Source organism: Opisthorchis viverrini, assembly GCF_000715545.1.
Source record: "Opisthorchis viverrini unplaced genomic scaffold opera_v5_34, whole genome shotgun sequence".
Taxonomy (NCBI): domain Eukaryota; kingdom Metazoa; phylum Platyhelminthes; class Trematoda; order Opisthorchiida; family Opisthorchiidae; genus Opisthorchis; species Opisthorchis viverrini.
Genome location: NW_008751690.1, coordinates 2,016,811 through 2,031,837, shown reverse-complemented (window position 1 = coordinate 2,031,837; position 15,027 = coordinate 2,016,811). Strand labels below are relative to the sequence as shown.

General features: G+C 42.9%; 1 protein-coding gene across 1 annotated transcript in view; it reads left to right on the top strand.

Moving 5' to 3' along the window:
• The window catches only part of T265_02697 (hypothetical protein), a gene marked incomplete at both ends in the record, with an annotated part of 113,238 nt that overhangs the window by 66,416 nt on the left and 31,795 nt on the right, over nucleotides 1–15,027 (top strand). The window contains 2 exons of the mRNA XM_009166999.1: nucleotides 2,488–2,828; nucleotides 8,590–8,752. Coding sequence (XP_009165263.1) covers nucleotides 2,488–2,828; nucleotides 8,590–8,752 — 504 coding nt within the window. The remainder of the gene's footprint in view (nucleotides 1–2,487; nucleotides 2,829–8,589; nucleotides 8,753–15,027) is intronic.

Below are 15,027 nucleotides of genomic sequence, written 5' to 3'. Positions count from 1 at the left end.
AAAATGAAGTCAGTCACTTTAGGGCACCCCTGATCCGCGCTTGCGTTATTGCATCTCCGTTGGCGGTGTTTTTCCGCTAACTTGTTTTTGTTCCTGTGCTCTATAAAGAACACTGCAAATAAACCTATACCTTAGCAAACTGCATCCAAGTCTCGAAATGCCTAGTCAGTTTGAAAGAAATCCCCACAGTAACTAAGGTGTGTGTGGCGCCGTGGATGCCGGATGGGGCACTATTAGCCTTACTGACTAGACTTTCATCTATCAACCTCATCATAAATAAAGTGGAACCGTTTTGATCGTAGATGTTTTTTTCTATATCTTTGTTTTCAGAGGCGAACCTGTTCCGAATGAAACTCAGCTACATTATGTATGGTCACGGTGGCTGAAATTTAGTCTGTGAACTGTATGGTGATCATTCCGCTCTAGAACGGCCACTTCTTAAAGATCTGTTTTTGGTCATTCTTTCTACGTTATGAAGGCGTTCTCTATTGATTATTGCCTGACAGCCCGGTAACTTAAGTTCACCTGTTCTCTTTGGTCTGTTTTTCCAAATTCAGGACACCAAATCTGACTCGTCTGCAATATTCAGTGGTTTATTACAGTACATTAATTTGTGATTGTTTTGGTCGCCGTGTCTTTGTCTTTGTGTTGCTATCTGTTTTATTCTGTGAATCGTCTTATTCTTTAATACTTCTATCTGAAGTGTGAGTTCTGATGCAAAGTCTCATCCGTACCCAGCGTTTGCAAACTGTCTCTAAAATTCTTTGGAATCATTTTACTTATCCTGGATACGAATTTCTCGTTGGTCTACACTAGTTCGTAGTATTCTCGTGAATCGGAAACATTTCTATGCTGTCTGATCCCACATCAGTATTCCGTGTGTAACCTTTCTGTGTGTAGTGGCCCACTGTTCACCGAAATTGTTCTCGTTTCTTGCTAATTAGTATTCGCAAAGTAGAAAATACCGTTCTATATTTTGCCTGGTAAATTCATCCCAGGTCAGTCGGATTATACCACTTACCGACTATGGGTTTTTCTTCGTCTTTTGTCAGCTGCATTGTTCTCAACTTACCCCCCATCTATCACGCACATACTGAGTGCCGACAACTGTCTAGCATAGGGTTACTCTGGCTACTATTTGCAGTGAGTTTCGCCAATCAGACACAAATGAACTTCACAGTAAGCATGTTCACAGACACTTGCCGCAATACTCTTTTGGATATTCAAGTGCAAGTAAATGATAAACCGTATGCTATCATTTTGTCTAACGTAATCACCGGAAAGTGAATCAGCTTCGTAGGAATACAGAGATGTGATTCGACCTAGGTAATGCGTCAATGAATCGAGGAGTCACAAAAACAGTAGGACTACCCCAACAAACTATTTCGAGCTGCATCAATTATCTTACTCAGGGAATAAAATCTGTCGACTTGTTTCTTGCCGCAAACTGTATTGTTCATCTGTAGTAGAGTTTTTCTCATTTTTCTTTATGAAGAATTTGCTGAATGCCTGACCGGGATGTGCTTTGCACTTAGAAATTCAGAGTCGCTGTACATGCCTAAAGCCATCATGCCTAGATAGCCCTAGATCACCTATGTCTCAGATTGATGGCTAAAGTGGGTTTCCAGCGGGGAATTTGCAGTTTCTTGACTTTGAGATGGTTGTTTGATAACGCAGTACTACACCCAGGACCACGAACCGTAACTGCTTCGTCGTGTACTAAACTATCAAGTTACCACTCGTCCGGAAAAGTACTTGTTTTCGCAGCTTGAGTGACAAGTTATGAATAATGTCACGAAACGTCCCCTGTCTTCAGGAGAGGACATATGACTATCCTTGAAGAACAATTGCGTTGTTACCAACATTCTTATCCAGTTTTTTTCGCCTTGGGTTTGCCTTTGGATGACTGCGCCATGAAACAAGTTTTCACCTTTGCTTTGTGTGTAAACAACGGTACCGATCTTTTTAACCCCATTGGTATTTATCATGCTAGGGGTGTATACTCATGAGGTGAAAGCGATCAAACCGGATTTTGTTGGACATTTGTGGCTAATAATTTCGTAATATCTTGAAATACCTTCAAATTATCCATCATCAAGTTGAAATCAGCTGCTATTAGTTTCCGTGTGACGCACATTCCAAACAGTTTAGTATGTGTCCACAGAATGTTATACATTTTAATCGGAGTTGTATTACTAGTACCGGGTGCCAGGTCCAAAAATAGCAGTTCATCGGTAGAACGACTAATGTGTCATCTTCCAGTCTCCAGTTGTTCCGAATGCCGCGGTTATTACTATAAACTTTTTATGCAGCTTGCTTTTACCGAATTCTAGTAAATTCGTTGCTAGGCTGTCCTGTGCTAAGTTATTTTCTTATAAGCATTAACACGCATAACACAGGGAAGCACTCACCTACCCTTAGAGCTGTCTTCAATATTTCCGGATGCGATCAGTCATCCGTTCGCTCTTCTTTTCATTACTTTCGCAGGATTCGTCACTATCCCAATGTCAGAAATATCCGGGCGTAATGATGTCCAAGCATGGTTAAACCTTCAACCTCCGACAGAACCTGGACCTCGTGACTCTGCCACTGTACTGATGCCAGTCTTCAGTGCTCACCAGGACAGTTTATCCGGTTTAGCTGCTTCGAACGGTCTGGTGAGATTTGGTAGTTCTTCCGTGTTGTCTCCAACATACAACCAGCAAGCCAGCACAACACAACTTAATCACCTTGTCACTGACCAGCGTGATCTTCCTCAGATTCGTATACGTGCGCGATATCAGTCTGTGGATATTCTGCCCATTCGGAACTATTGGGCCCTGAAAAAGGTACGCTGTCTTATGTGATATTTCACTGGAGGTCTTTGATGGGCTGTTCAGCATTTCTCTGTGAAAGTTAGGCACGTTGAGCTTTCTGTTTTATTTGTATGGAGCATTTAATGCCTCCCAAGCTTCAGATCTCCATATCTGGCCTACTCCTTCAAGGGTACAGTTAACAGTTGGCCCTCGAAGAAATCTACACACGGTACTGCATGGTGCGGCTGAAGAGTTAGTGATCCTTCTTGGGAGTCCGAAATACCTTTAAACAGACCTGGTTTCAATACAGTCAGTTGTCTAACAGCTCAGCTGCTGCGGAAAGTGCCCCATGATAAACACGTGCGTTGCGTATCCTCGTTCATCTCGCGCACTTAGTTTTGATAGGTCAACTGCCGGATTTTATCGTGCAATTAATGAACCCCCTTATGTGACTTCAACAGTCGGTTAGAGGTTGGTAATGTGTAAATGCTCAAAATTTGCTGGTATGGGTTGATGCACAATGAGCGTGGATTCGATTTTTTTGAATAGAGTCCCAAGCATTAAATACTAACAGACGTGAAGAATTCATCATTTGCGTGACCCACAACTATCACTAAGTTTACTTAGTTGTTTTTTGTTATTGATGGGTTCACCAACCTCGGAAATTTAAGTGTCCTGAGCGGGACCATAGCCACATCTAAGCCTTCATCCCACTTACCAAATGTATTTGAGGCATGCGGCTTGTTTTTCGGAGTGAAATGTCCGTCCAAACCCCACTCATATATCACTGAACGAATACCACGCATTTGCAACAAGCATAGCGCGTTTGAAACATGATTTCCCTATGTTACGCTAATGCATACACACTCATTCATGAATAGGCCTGGGGGGACGAACACAGTTTTTAACTAGTTCGTCAGGAGGGAACTGTAGGTTCCAACTGCTTTTTCTTTCTCTGGTCATACTTTTGATCCTATCGACCGCATCTCGTAAGCGCGTTTCGCATTTTCACACCACCGGACTTGTTTCCGGCTGTCACACAACTGGACCCGTTTCCGCCAGGACAGTTAAACCAGGTGATGTTTGGGTGTTTTTTTTCGGTTTTCGTAAACACAGAGTGCTCTTAGGTTGCGAATGGATAAGTAACACATTTGTGAGAAACCTGCAATACGTAGCTAAGTTCCCTCTTGATTAGTCTAGGTCGATGGATTACGCCCACATATCATATGGTAGCTTCTCTGCCAATAAAACGAATGGTTTTTACATGACATTCATCTCACTGGATAAGGGCGCCATTGTAAACAAACGTACGTTGTGCTGACTTCAGTTGTTGTCAGACCATTCCCATTGATCTTTCACAGGCCTGTTTATTCTGGGACAGTTTATCACGAGACTAGCTCTTCGGCATCCAATTCATTGTGAAGCAGTAAATTACCCAACAGTTCAACACACTCGTACTGAGTGAACAAGTCATTCAAAACGAGATGTGTACAGTAATCTCTTCCAGGGGCGAAGGGATAAAAATGGGTTTTCCGTGTCCACCGCCAAATACCACCCATCCTGACGACCTCGTGTTATAAAGATTTCGGCCAATATCCAGTAAGACGACCGAACATGTTAAATTGGATGTCCTGTGCTAAAGAAGGCATTTTTTACATTTGGACAATACTAGTTAATCTGACTATGATACAATTACCTTTTCACTTTACTTTCTAAACATGCAGTGATTACTCGTCTGGACAGTCTCACTGTTTGAGACGACTAATTGACTGCTTAATCTGTTTCAAAATCAGTGTGTATGCAGTTCGATAGTAGCTCCAAAGTAAAAGTGGGGAGTAAGTAATATAAACACTAAAGAACGAATGGATGTGTCAATAATATGGACGAAGAAAACTGTGCTCGTATAATTATACCGCTGGAACCGTTAAATGTTGATCGTGTTGTGCCGAACGGAGTATTTGTTTTTTGGAAGATGACTCAAATGCATTACTTGCATACTTCCTTTTCGCCAAGTATTTGCACAAAAATCAACTTACCCGCTAATTCGAAAGCTTCTTTGAGGTTGGCGATGTGTATGTCTCTGCCCAGGGACTGGTCGTACCTCTGCTAGATGCTGTTGACCTTGAGCGTAGAAGTATCCGGTAACCGTGTCCCCACCGGCTCCATGCATACGCCCTTATTATTGGTGGAGTCACTGTGGGTACTTTTTTAATAAAGGCATAGTGAGCCGTTGCCCTGGTTTTCTGGGATACTTCCTTGTTCCTTAATTAGATTAAACTGTCTGATGAAGGTGGAACCCCAAGATCATCATCATCAACGACAGCATAACAGTGCTCAGCACCAATGCTTCACTGCCGTAGACCCAAGATCCCCCAAGACCCCAAGATCCACTGTCTTAATCGAAAACCCCCGCTGTCAAGCTTGTTTGGCCCTGTGGTTGGATGGCATTACAGGAAAGAGAATCGTGCTACTACCATTACGAAAACTAGGAGCATCTGAATTCACCTACCATTGTTGACGTGTACGGGTTGGATGAAAGATACTGACATACTGGAAGATTATCAAACAAACTGTCGGTATAAATATTTTGTCCACCGATCCAAACGCTGGTCTTTATCAAATTCCATTCAGGAAACCCTTATGCACTATAGCGCAAATTATAAGCAGCTCAGTACAAGGAATTTCCAGTAAGCTTTCGAATTCGTATAAGTGTAGCGTGAAAGGATTGACATTCAAAGAAGACTATTGATAGATCAGTCGTTCGTTAGGATGAATCCTGGCAGTGATCTACTTAAAGGCCAGTAACTCAACAAACGATATTTTTTCAAGCTGATATGCAGCTAAACAGACGGTTGGATCGTGAAAATGCACATGATACTAAAGTTGTTTTGGAAAAAATTAGCTGGTAAGGGCTGAGTGCTTTCGTCGTATGGATCAAAGTGTCTACAAACGACAAACTTTACCAAGACACCTCTAGCCTCCTCCTTAAGGTAGGAGTTCAAGAGGTCTAATAAGCACGACAAAATGGTTTCCGTTCAGTTCAGGGAAAAGCATAGGAGAGTACCGTAACCAGAGAGGAAGTGTACAGGCGGTCGGAGATTTTAGATTGGGGTACCCCAGGATCGAGAGCTATCTCGGCTTCCGAGAGTAAGATGGATGCATCCTAACATTCAGGTATGTAGATCTGCCATCTGAAGTTCAGGGCTTTCTTGTGATCCTTCTTGACAACCTTGACTGAATGTCATTTAGAGAATTACACGTTGGTAACGGTCAAACGATATGTTTGTGGTACAGAGCCTAGGTAATTCATATGTCGTGCGACCGAATTTCACGTTGACAAAATGGTATGTTCAGTTTAAGGGGACGGTGAGCAGACAAATTAGGAAGTACAGTTAGATCATCTTGAATTCTAGAGAGCGAACTCCGAACAAGCAATGATAACACGGTCGTCATTAATTGAGTGATCCCCTACGTAGAGAGAGAGAGAGAGAGATAAGAAGAATGGGCAAGGAATAGCTCACTGAAATATAACCGCGCTACTTTTCGAGAAATACGTTCATTTGTAAATCAATTTGCTTTTCACGAGAGATCCAATCGAGTCTCCCGTGAAAACCAAATTGATTTGCAAATGAGTGTATTTCTCGAAAACAGTGCAATTTGGGTTCAAGTAGATCATGAGGTTGACGGAAACTCGGGGACTGCGCCTACCTGATGGCACCAAGAAGGACAAAACCGGTCGTGGGCTGTCGAAGAGTTTTCAGCAACCTTGTGAGTAGTTTCCTTTATGAAAATAACTGCGCTGTCTTTGTGGGCAGTTGATTTGTGACCGTTTTAGGTTTTGTTGGTGAAGAAGTCAACTAACTTATTCGACAGGCCTCTATCAATGCTGCCGTCGGAACGTCCTGGCTACAGATTTCTTCTATCAGGTCTCTGAAACCCATTTCAAGTCAATCAAGTGTCACCTTGGACTGTTTTAGACGAATTTCTGCTATTTTTCACACTTTGGACCCATTTCTCATGAGCGATATCTTAAAACCGGTAGAGAAACGGCTGCACTCATGAGCGCTGTACTACTCTGTGTGTACCATCAAAACTGTTTTAATACAGAGGGATCTTCAGTAATCAGGTGTCTTTCCCAAAGACACGAAAAAATAAAAAATGTGCTTAATGTGTTCGAAAGCTTTTTAGTGCATCCTTTTTTCGGAGGGAATTCCTTAGCGGGACCAGCAAGTGTCGTCTAAGTTGGTATATGAATGGGGTTTGAAAGAAAGGCGTGTTTGACCGAGTAAGGAAACTCGTGATTGAATTTACCCGCTGATCAGTCACCACATAATTGTTAAGTGTAGTCTAAATCTTCGTGAGACCTCTGCTTCCAAATGTTTTTTCTTACCTAAAGACAATTGAGGTGATTGATCTTCCGTCTTACCAAACAGAACAGACGGTTCATTTCTTTGCATGCGCTCTCGCTCTCAGTAGCCGTTTTGAATAGTATGAGGTAATCCATCGATTGGGAAGTAGATAGCTACGATTTACTAACATGTCAGGACAAAACTAGAAATACTGGTTATATGTTCATATTTAAAAGGAGTAATCCGGTTGTGAGAGGTGAAAAAGTCGATTAGGGACAAATCAATTGAGCAAGGTCTACTGCTACGCACCCTATGAGAGTAACGATGAGGGCAGGCATGGTGGATGTTTTTTAAAAGGAGATTCAAGGATTCGAACCAAGAGTGCAGTGGTCAGGAATAACGATGGGGGCCTGTCGGCAAACAACGCAGTAGCTAGAATTGTTTGCAAAAAGGAAACCAAGTTGATCATCAAATCTGCCAGCGATGTAACTAGGACATAACAGATTCAATGGCACCGTAAAAAGGGTCATCACATGTTTAGAGGTCGCTGGAGTATTATCAAGAGAGTTCATATGATTCATGGACACCGAATAACATTCGTTTAAGGTCAGTAGCGATGGTATTGGTGGCCGAACAGATTCTAGCCGGAAATATGTCTAAAATCAGCTAAGAAGCTTAGGTAAAGCTGAAAGACCAAAAGTTTTAATGTCACAGAATTAAAACATCACAACAGGTGGTTTTGCGAATAGTTGTTTTCGGTGACAGAAGGAAACGATCTTCGAATACGTCACACTGGTGCGCTCTAAAAGGACATAACAGATTCAATGGCACCGTAAAAAGGGTCATCACATGTTTAGAGGTCGCTGGAGTATTATCAAGAGAGTTCATATGATTCATGGACACCGAATAACATTCGTTTAAGGTCAGTAGCGATGGTATTGGTGGCCGAACAGATTCTAGCCGGAAATATGTCTAAAATCAGCTAAGAAGCTTAGGTAAAGCTGAAAGACCAAAAGTTTTAATGTCACAGAATTAAAACATCACAACAGGTGGTTTTGCGAATAGTTGTTTTCGGTGACAGAAGGAAACGATCTTCGAATACGTCACACTGGTTGCGCTCTAAATCGAAAAAAAACGGTTCTGGTTCAGTGCTTTACACATCCGTTTCGAATTCTAATTAGTCTGAACATGGTTATGAGGTGAGAACTACATCAGGTAGACCAGAATTTATGTATATGTCAGATCTCAATTAATCGATTGCAAGCTTCATTCCGGAAGTTCTGATCGAACATGCACACGGAGCAAACTGAAGTTAGCTCCATGACCCTGTTCAGCCTGTTCCTGGATTTTAATAGATTAATGATACTATTATCTTTTTTTGCCAGTCTCACCTTTAACGTTTACCCATATATTGCCTGATATCATTTTTCGTTGACCCTCTACAGTTTGTCCTGGAACATAGCATTGAACTAACAACGTGGTTGGAACACGTTCTTCCTGTCAAAGCGAAGGAAGAAGTGGCCAGTTCTCTGATTGGTCTCCACGAATGCAATGGCACACTTGTGGAATTTCTCACCGACTTAGTACGGCGTGATGTAGCGAACTTAGGTAGGTCCACTCCACATTTCCATCGTTCGTCTTTCTACAATACCTTTATTACTGCGCAACTTGGCATGCTTGATTCAGACGGAACTGTGCTACTCACTGGGTATTGTTCGAAAGTGCTCTCCCGCCATCCTAATCCATCTACCCGAAGGTTATTACCAATGACTACCTAAGTAGCTAATGTTGCGGGGGAAATTCTTCATAGACTGTAGCCCCTTTGTTTACTGAATTTCTCTGTAACCGCCTCCTATCCAATAAAACTGGATAGCTCTGCGCCTCAGTCGCAACTGATAGGCTGTGCCTTTGAAGCACGATTACCTGTCTAAAACTGCTTTTCTTTGTCGTGGCGTGTTAACCGAAACAGATTGATAGGGTTGATAGAGAGAGTTTCTATTGCCGGAATGAGTTATAACTCCGCCCAGTTAATCCCCTGTTTAAGTGAATTAGCTGGGTTACTAGCGGCACAGTTTTAATCGTGTGGATGATTCTAATCGTCACTTGAAACACATATGTCTGAGGGAAAAATGGTTCAAATGCCACCGTGACGCTAACTTAAGGTGCCCTGCTAAAACACACACTGCGCATAATGTTCATGGATGTTTTCAACAACTTTTAGGTCGGAGAAAGCCGTAAGCACCCAGAGAGTTAGTTATGGGTAGCTCAGGACATTAAATCCTAATTGTAATGATTGAATGCGTATAAATGCGCTCTACACAAGGAGCATTAGAAACAGAAAATTATCTATAGTTGGGGAAAAATACTTCAACGTCTTAAAAATTAAGTGTGCCCTGGGACAATACGGGCACTGCGTATTCAGTCGATTCATACGAATGGAGCGAACCGTATCATCTGGATTTCGAAAATGGGACTTGCCAGGGCAGTTGTTCCCGACTGCATGTGGGGACATTCTTTGAATTACATGGTTATGCTTTGTGAGGCTGACGCTTTTTGTTTTGTACGTTGATATTACTACTCGTCGAAGCTTTTGCAATAAAGGCAAATTGTCAAACGTCATCATTGTGATCGCCATTGTAATCTACGTGACTGCACTTGAATACACGGTATGTTTTAGCCATGGGCCTTACTGTTTCCCATAACACTGCATCTGTCGATGGGCCTGTAACTTCGGCTACTAGTAATTTTTAATTTCGCTCCCACGACATCTTGATTTTCCCGAAACATCATATGATATCGAGAAATCGAACATCCCCTGGGTTTAGTCCTAACAAGTTACTCATAAAGTTGCTGGAAACCCACGATCGATTTGCCCTGTCTGCGGTTCATCAGGTAGGGGCAACCCCCAAGATTCCGTCAAACTTATATTCCGCTTGAACCCAAATTAGACGAAATTAGCGAAGTACTATTTTGGTTTTTACGGTAGACTCAAATGAAACCTAGCTGAAGAATAACATCGTAAATGAGAGATTCAGCTGGAATTCGCTTGGGTCTCCCGCGAAAACCAAATGAATATGCAAATGAGTGAAATACTTTGGGGTTTTTTTATGAAAACGCTTCCCTCAGCTAGCCTTTTTCGTAGATATACTGAACTTATGTGGATTGGATTTCTTCGTCCGTTTTAATAGTACACGCGGGCTGCTTTAGCCGATGCTCGTTAGGTCCATCGCTGTCATCGAACCTTTAGCCGTCCCCGGCATTAACCGACAAATCCTTTTGACGTACCTGGGACAGGCTGTTCAACCTAATGTGAACCATTACTTGAGTAGGTTGGTGGCCTGCTTCCCGCTTTCCATTCTGAAACGCATGTACTTGTAAACCACTTTTTCTTTGTGCAGGACATCGGAACTTGTGCAATCCCATCGCAATAGAGAATAGGGAGTTTCAGCCGTAATACTCACTTACAATATGACTACTGTTTAAAATCCATGCTTCACCGCTCCGTAAACGGTCTTTTTGTTGAACAGGTAGAGGGCTGTCCAGAATCTTTCATCGACTTTATATGTGGTATCGTATCAATAACAATCAATCTTACACTACATGTTCGACTTCATTGTGGGTTCATGTGTGCTAATTCTTGGTCCACTGATATCCACGCACTAGAAGCCCTAAGTTAATCATTCGTCGAACTTATAAAAAGATAGGATAATGTGGAGCAGCGTTTTCTAGTTCCCAGTTCCCTGCTCATTCGTTAGCCCACGATGAATAGAGGTTTGGATGCTGAGCCAAGGATACAGTTGGTATACTTTACATTTGGAACGCTCATGCATTTTCTGTCCAAATGTGACCTTCGTACATAATATATTGATAGTCCATAGATTGAAGACTATTTTTACCCCCATTCCTCTTTGTTTATACAAACGGCGTTTGGACCTCATCCTCGCCAATAAACACAGCTGCAATCACCACGGGTGATTCCAGTTGGTCCCTTTCGTATCATAGGATTTTTGCGGATGTTTACTTAAAAAGACGGCAAAACCTGGTGCCCGTTCATATGAAGAAAGTCTATAAAAGAGCAACCAAGCTACGCGAGTGCATGTGCCAACCTTCGTCGTCATTTGCATAGGAATCAATAATACTGCTGTTTTTGGGTCAGTTGTCCCCAGTTAGGTAACATTCTCAGAGAAAACGAAGATCGAAAGGGAGGACACGGCGAACAAAAAAATCTAGCATTTTCAACATTTCTGGGTCAGTCCGTTTTTCCCTAACGGTCAAAACAAGACGGTTGGCCTGCAAATCATTTACTCAGGAAAGGTAACCTAGTATTTTTTTTACATTGGCCTCCCTTAAGGGGACATGTGGACGTTGTGTAGGCCACCAGATCCTTACATCTTTTTTTAGTTGTCCTGCTTGAGACTTAGTTATGTGTTGCTTTGACGAAAAAGTGGAGCAAAAACAGCCACATTTTGTGGGCGTGACGCCTGGTGGGAACATTCCGGGTGTCGCACTGTAGCGGTTCATTGCGTAGGTCGGAAAATCCTAGTTTATAGGCAGTCGTTGTTTTATCTACCCCCGAGGATTTTCCACATAGGTCACCACGTTTAATTGACTGGTGGTCGCCACAAGTCTGTTTTCCATCAACTGCCGCCAAACTTTCGAAAGCTGCCTTCTCCGTTCAGGGTTGTAGTCGGAAGGGAACAGTACAAACAGTAAAGTGTGATAAATTTATTGATGGTCATGTGACGTGGTGGTGACCGCACAGTGTGATGGTTCATTTCGCAATCAGCGGTCAGTTAAGTAATTAAGTCTATGTGGAGGCAAACCTTTCTTATGATTTTCAGGATTGTGTGAGATCTTCACATGTTCGATGGTCACATCCGATGTTCACAAATATCTGCGTGGTAATGTACAGACATAGCCAACTGGTTCAGCGAAGCAAACGGCTGCTCGGGTAATATCTGAAGGGCAAGTAGCTGTATTTTTGAAAAAATGTGGCTACTGATTTACCCTGTTTGCAAAAATCTGACCACTCAGCTCGAACACTAAGGATACTTTTAGAGTGGTCTGTAACAGGTCCTTCTGTCTAACCTTTTCATGAATGAGCTAAATCAACCATCCTTGAACCAAAAACTCCTTGAAGTAGTTGCTACAAACAATTGTTTGAACGCACAGTTTTTAACTGTCCAGATCCTCGACCTTCTCTGTGCATGGCTCGCTGCGGCGTACGGCTGCCGAACAATGTCAACGATAATTTCGCCACTCATTTCTGCTTAATTGGGACACCATAGTGTAAGAAACAAATGTATTCAGGAAAGCCGAGAAGCATTGCACAGCCGTTTGGAATTACTACCGATACACATCTCAGGAATGACTGGAATGGCTGGGCAGCAGTGTCATAGAAGCGTACTTGCGCGGGATGGAGGCCATTCACCTTCCAGTCAGGTGACGACAGGCTTCTTCAATAGCTTCATATAATCTAACTGAGTTTCAACCTGACGACATCTCAAGATGCTTCTTATTGACAACATTGGATCATTTCCCCATCCGCTTGGTAAATGAACCGATAGCTGATCCAACGGTTGATTTGCAGTTGGTGGCCGTCCGGTTAAGTGATGTGAGCGTCTATGCTGAAAGTTGGTACTGGCCAAAAACAGTTTATGAGCAGCACACAACTGGAGGAGTCGCTCTGCGTTTTCTCTGTGACATGCATCTACTCCGGATCGACCAGCCAAATGTGGTTCCAAGGAGCTCAGACGACAGACTTGGACATTCATATCGCCCACAAGGGTCACAATGTCAGTGCTTCTTGCTCGACGCATTAACCTGGATAGATCTCGATAGAAAGCATCCTTATCAGCATAAGAACTGCAGTCCGTTGGGGCATAAGCCGACACTACAAACAGGCACCGCTTTTTATGCTGACAGGCATTGAGCTTGATTGAAATGGATAACCGGACGGCGCAAAGATTGTTCACTGGTATCCAATCCAGCAAAGCGCGTTCACCTCTGGGGCTGAGTGCAAACCCTACGCTATATATTCCAGGAGTCATCGCTTCTGGGTCACCGGACACGGAGGGAGAAGTGTGAAAGAGCTGAGTTAATCGTTGGCGTTCTGAGAGGCATAACCACGCTCGGGTCTTGTATGCGTGTTTCGGAGACAGCTTACATCGCTTTTAAGGCAGTACAAAGTTTCAGCAAGCATTGCCTGTTTGCCAATTCGATATAGAGTACGGACGTTAAAAGCTCCTAGTTAGAAACGATCTCATGGATTTAGAAGGATGTTATTTTGTTTATTTTTAATAGACAGCGGGCCTATGGCCAGATGACTGATAGTTAATTGACCCAACAACGTGTACCTGTGTGGTAAAAATGGGTTGGGAAAGGACATCGGTGGACACAGAACTCTGTGGACAATTGATACTTCCCGGTTGCCCAGACCGGGGACAGGGGTTTGGTTGAGGTACTCCACCTTGAGCCTCTAACTTTCGACCCACGAAACTGGGAAAATGTAGGGTCTTTTTCGGTACCCTGCCCGGAGCCGATGGCTCTTTATTTTTAGAAGTATTTCGACCGTATCGGATAGTGGCCGGGTGGTCACGGTCAACCGTTTGGAGATCGGATCTCCACGAATGCAATGGCACACTTGTGGAATTTCTCACCGACTTAGTACGGCGTGATGTAGCGAACTTAGGTAGGTCCACTCCACATTTCCATCGTTCGTCTTTCTACAATACCTTTATTACTGCGCAACTTGGCATGCTTGATTCAGACGGAACTGTGCTACTCACTGGGTATTGTTCGAAAGTGCTCTCCCGCCATCCTAATCCATCTACCCGAAGGTTATTACCAATGACTACCTAAGTAGCTAATGTTGCGGGGGAAATTCTTCATAGACTGTAGCCCCTTTGTTTACTGAATTTCTCTGTAACCGCCTCCTATCCAATAAAACTGGATAGCTCTGCGCCTCAGTCGCAACTGATAGGCTGTGCCTTTGAAGCACGATTACCTGTCTAAAACTGCTTTTCTTTGTCGTGGCGTGTTAACCGAAACAGATTGATAGGGTTGATAGAGAGAGTTTCTATTGCCGGAATGAGTTATAACTCCGCCCAGTTAATCCCCTGTTTAAGTGAATTAGCTGGGTTACTAGCGGCACAGTTTTAATCGTGTGGATGATTCTAATCGTCACTTGAAACACATATGTCTGAGGGAAAAATGGTTCAAATGCCACCGTGACGCTAACTTAAGGTGCCCTGCTAAAACACACACTGCGCATAATGTTCATGGATGTTTTCAACAACTTTTAGGTCGGAGAAAGCCGTAAGCACCCAGAGAGTTAGTTATGGGTAGCTCAGGACATTAAATCCTAATTGTAATGATTGAATGCGTATAAATGCGCTCTACACAAGGAGCATTAGAAACAGAAAATTATCTATAGTTGGGGAAAAATACTTCAACGTCTTAAAAATTAAGTGTGCCCTGGGACAATACGGGCACTGCGTATTCAGTCGATTCATACGAATGGAGCGAACCGTATCATCTGGATTTCGAAAATGGGACTTGCCAGGGCAGTTGTTCCCGACTGCATGTGGGGACATTCTTTGAATTACATGGTTATGCTTTGTGAGGCTGACGCTTTTTGTTTTGTACGTTGATATTACTACTCGTCGAAGCTTTTGCAATAAAGGCAAATTGTCAAACGTCATCATTGTGATCGCCATTGTAATCTACGTGACTGCACTTGAATACACGGTATGTTTTAGCCATGGGCCTTACTGTTTCCCATAACACTGCATCTGTCGATGGGCCTGTAACTTCGGCTACTAGTAATTTTTAATTTCGCTCCCACGACATCTTGATTTTCCCGAAACATCATATGATATCGA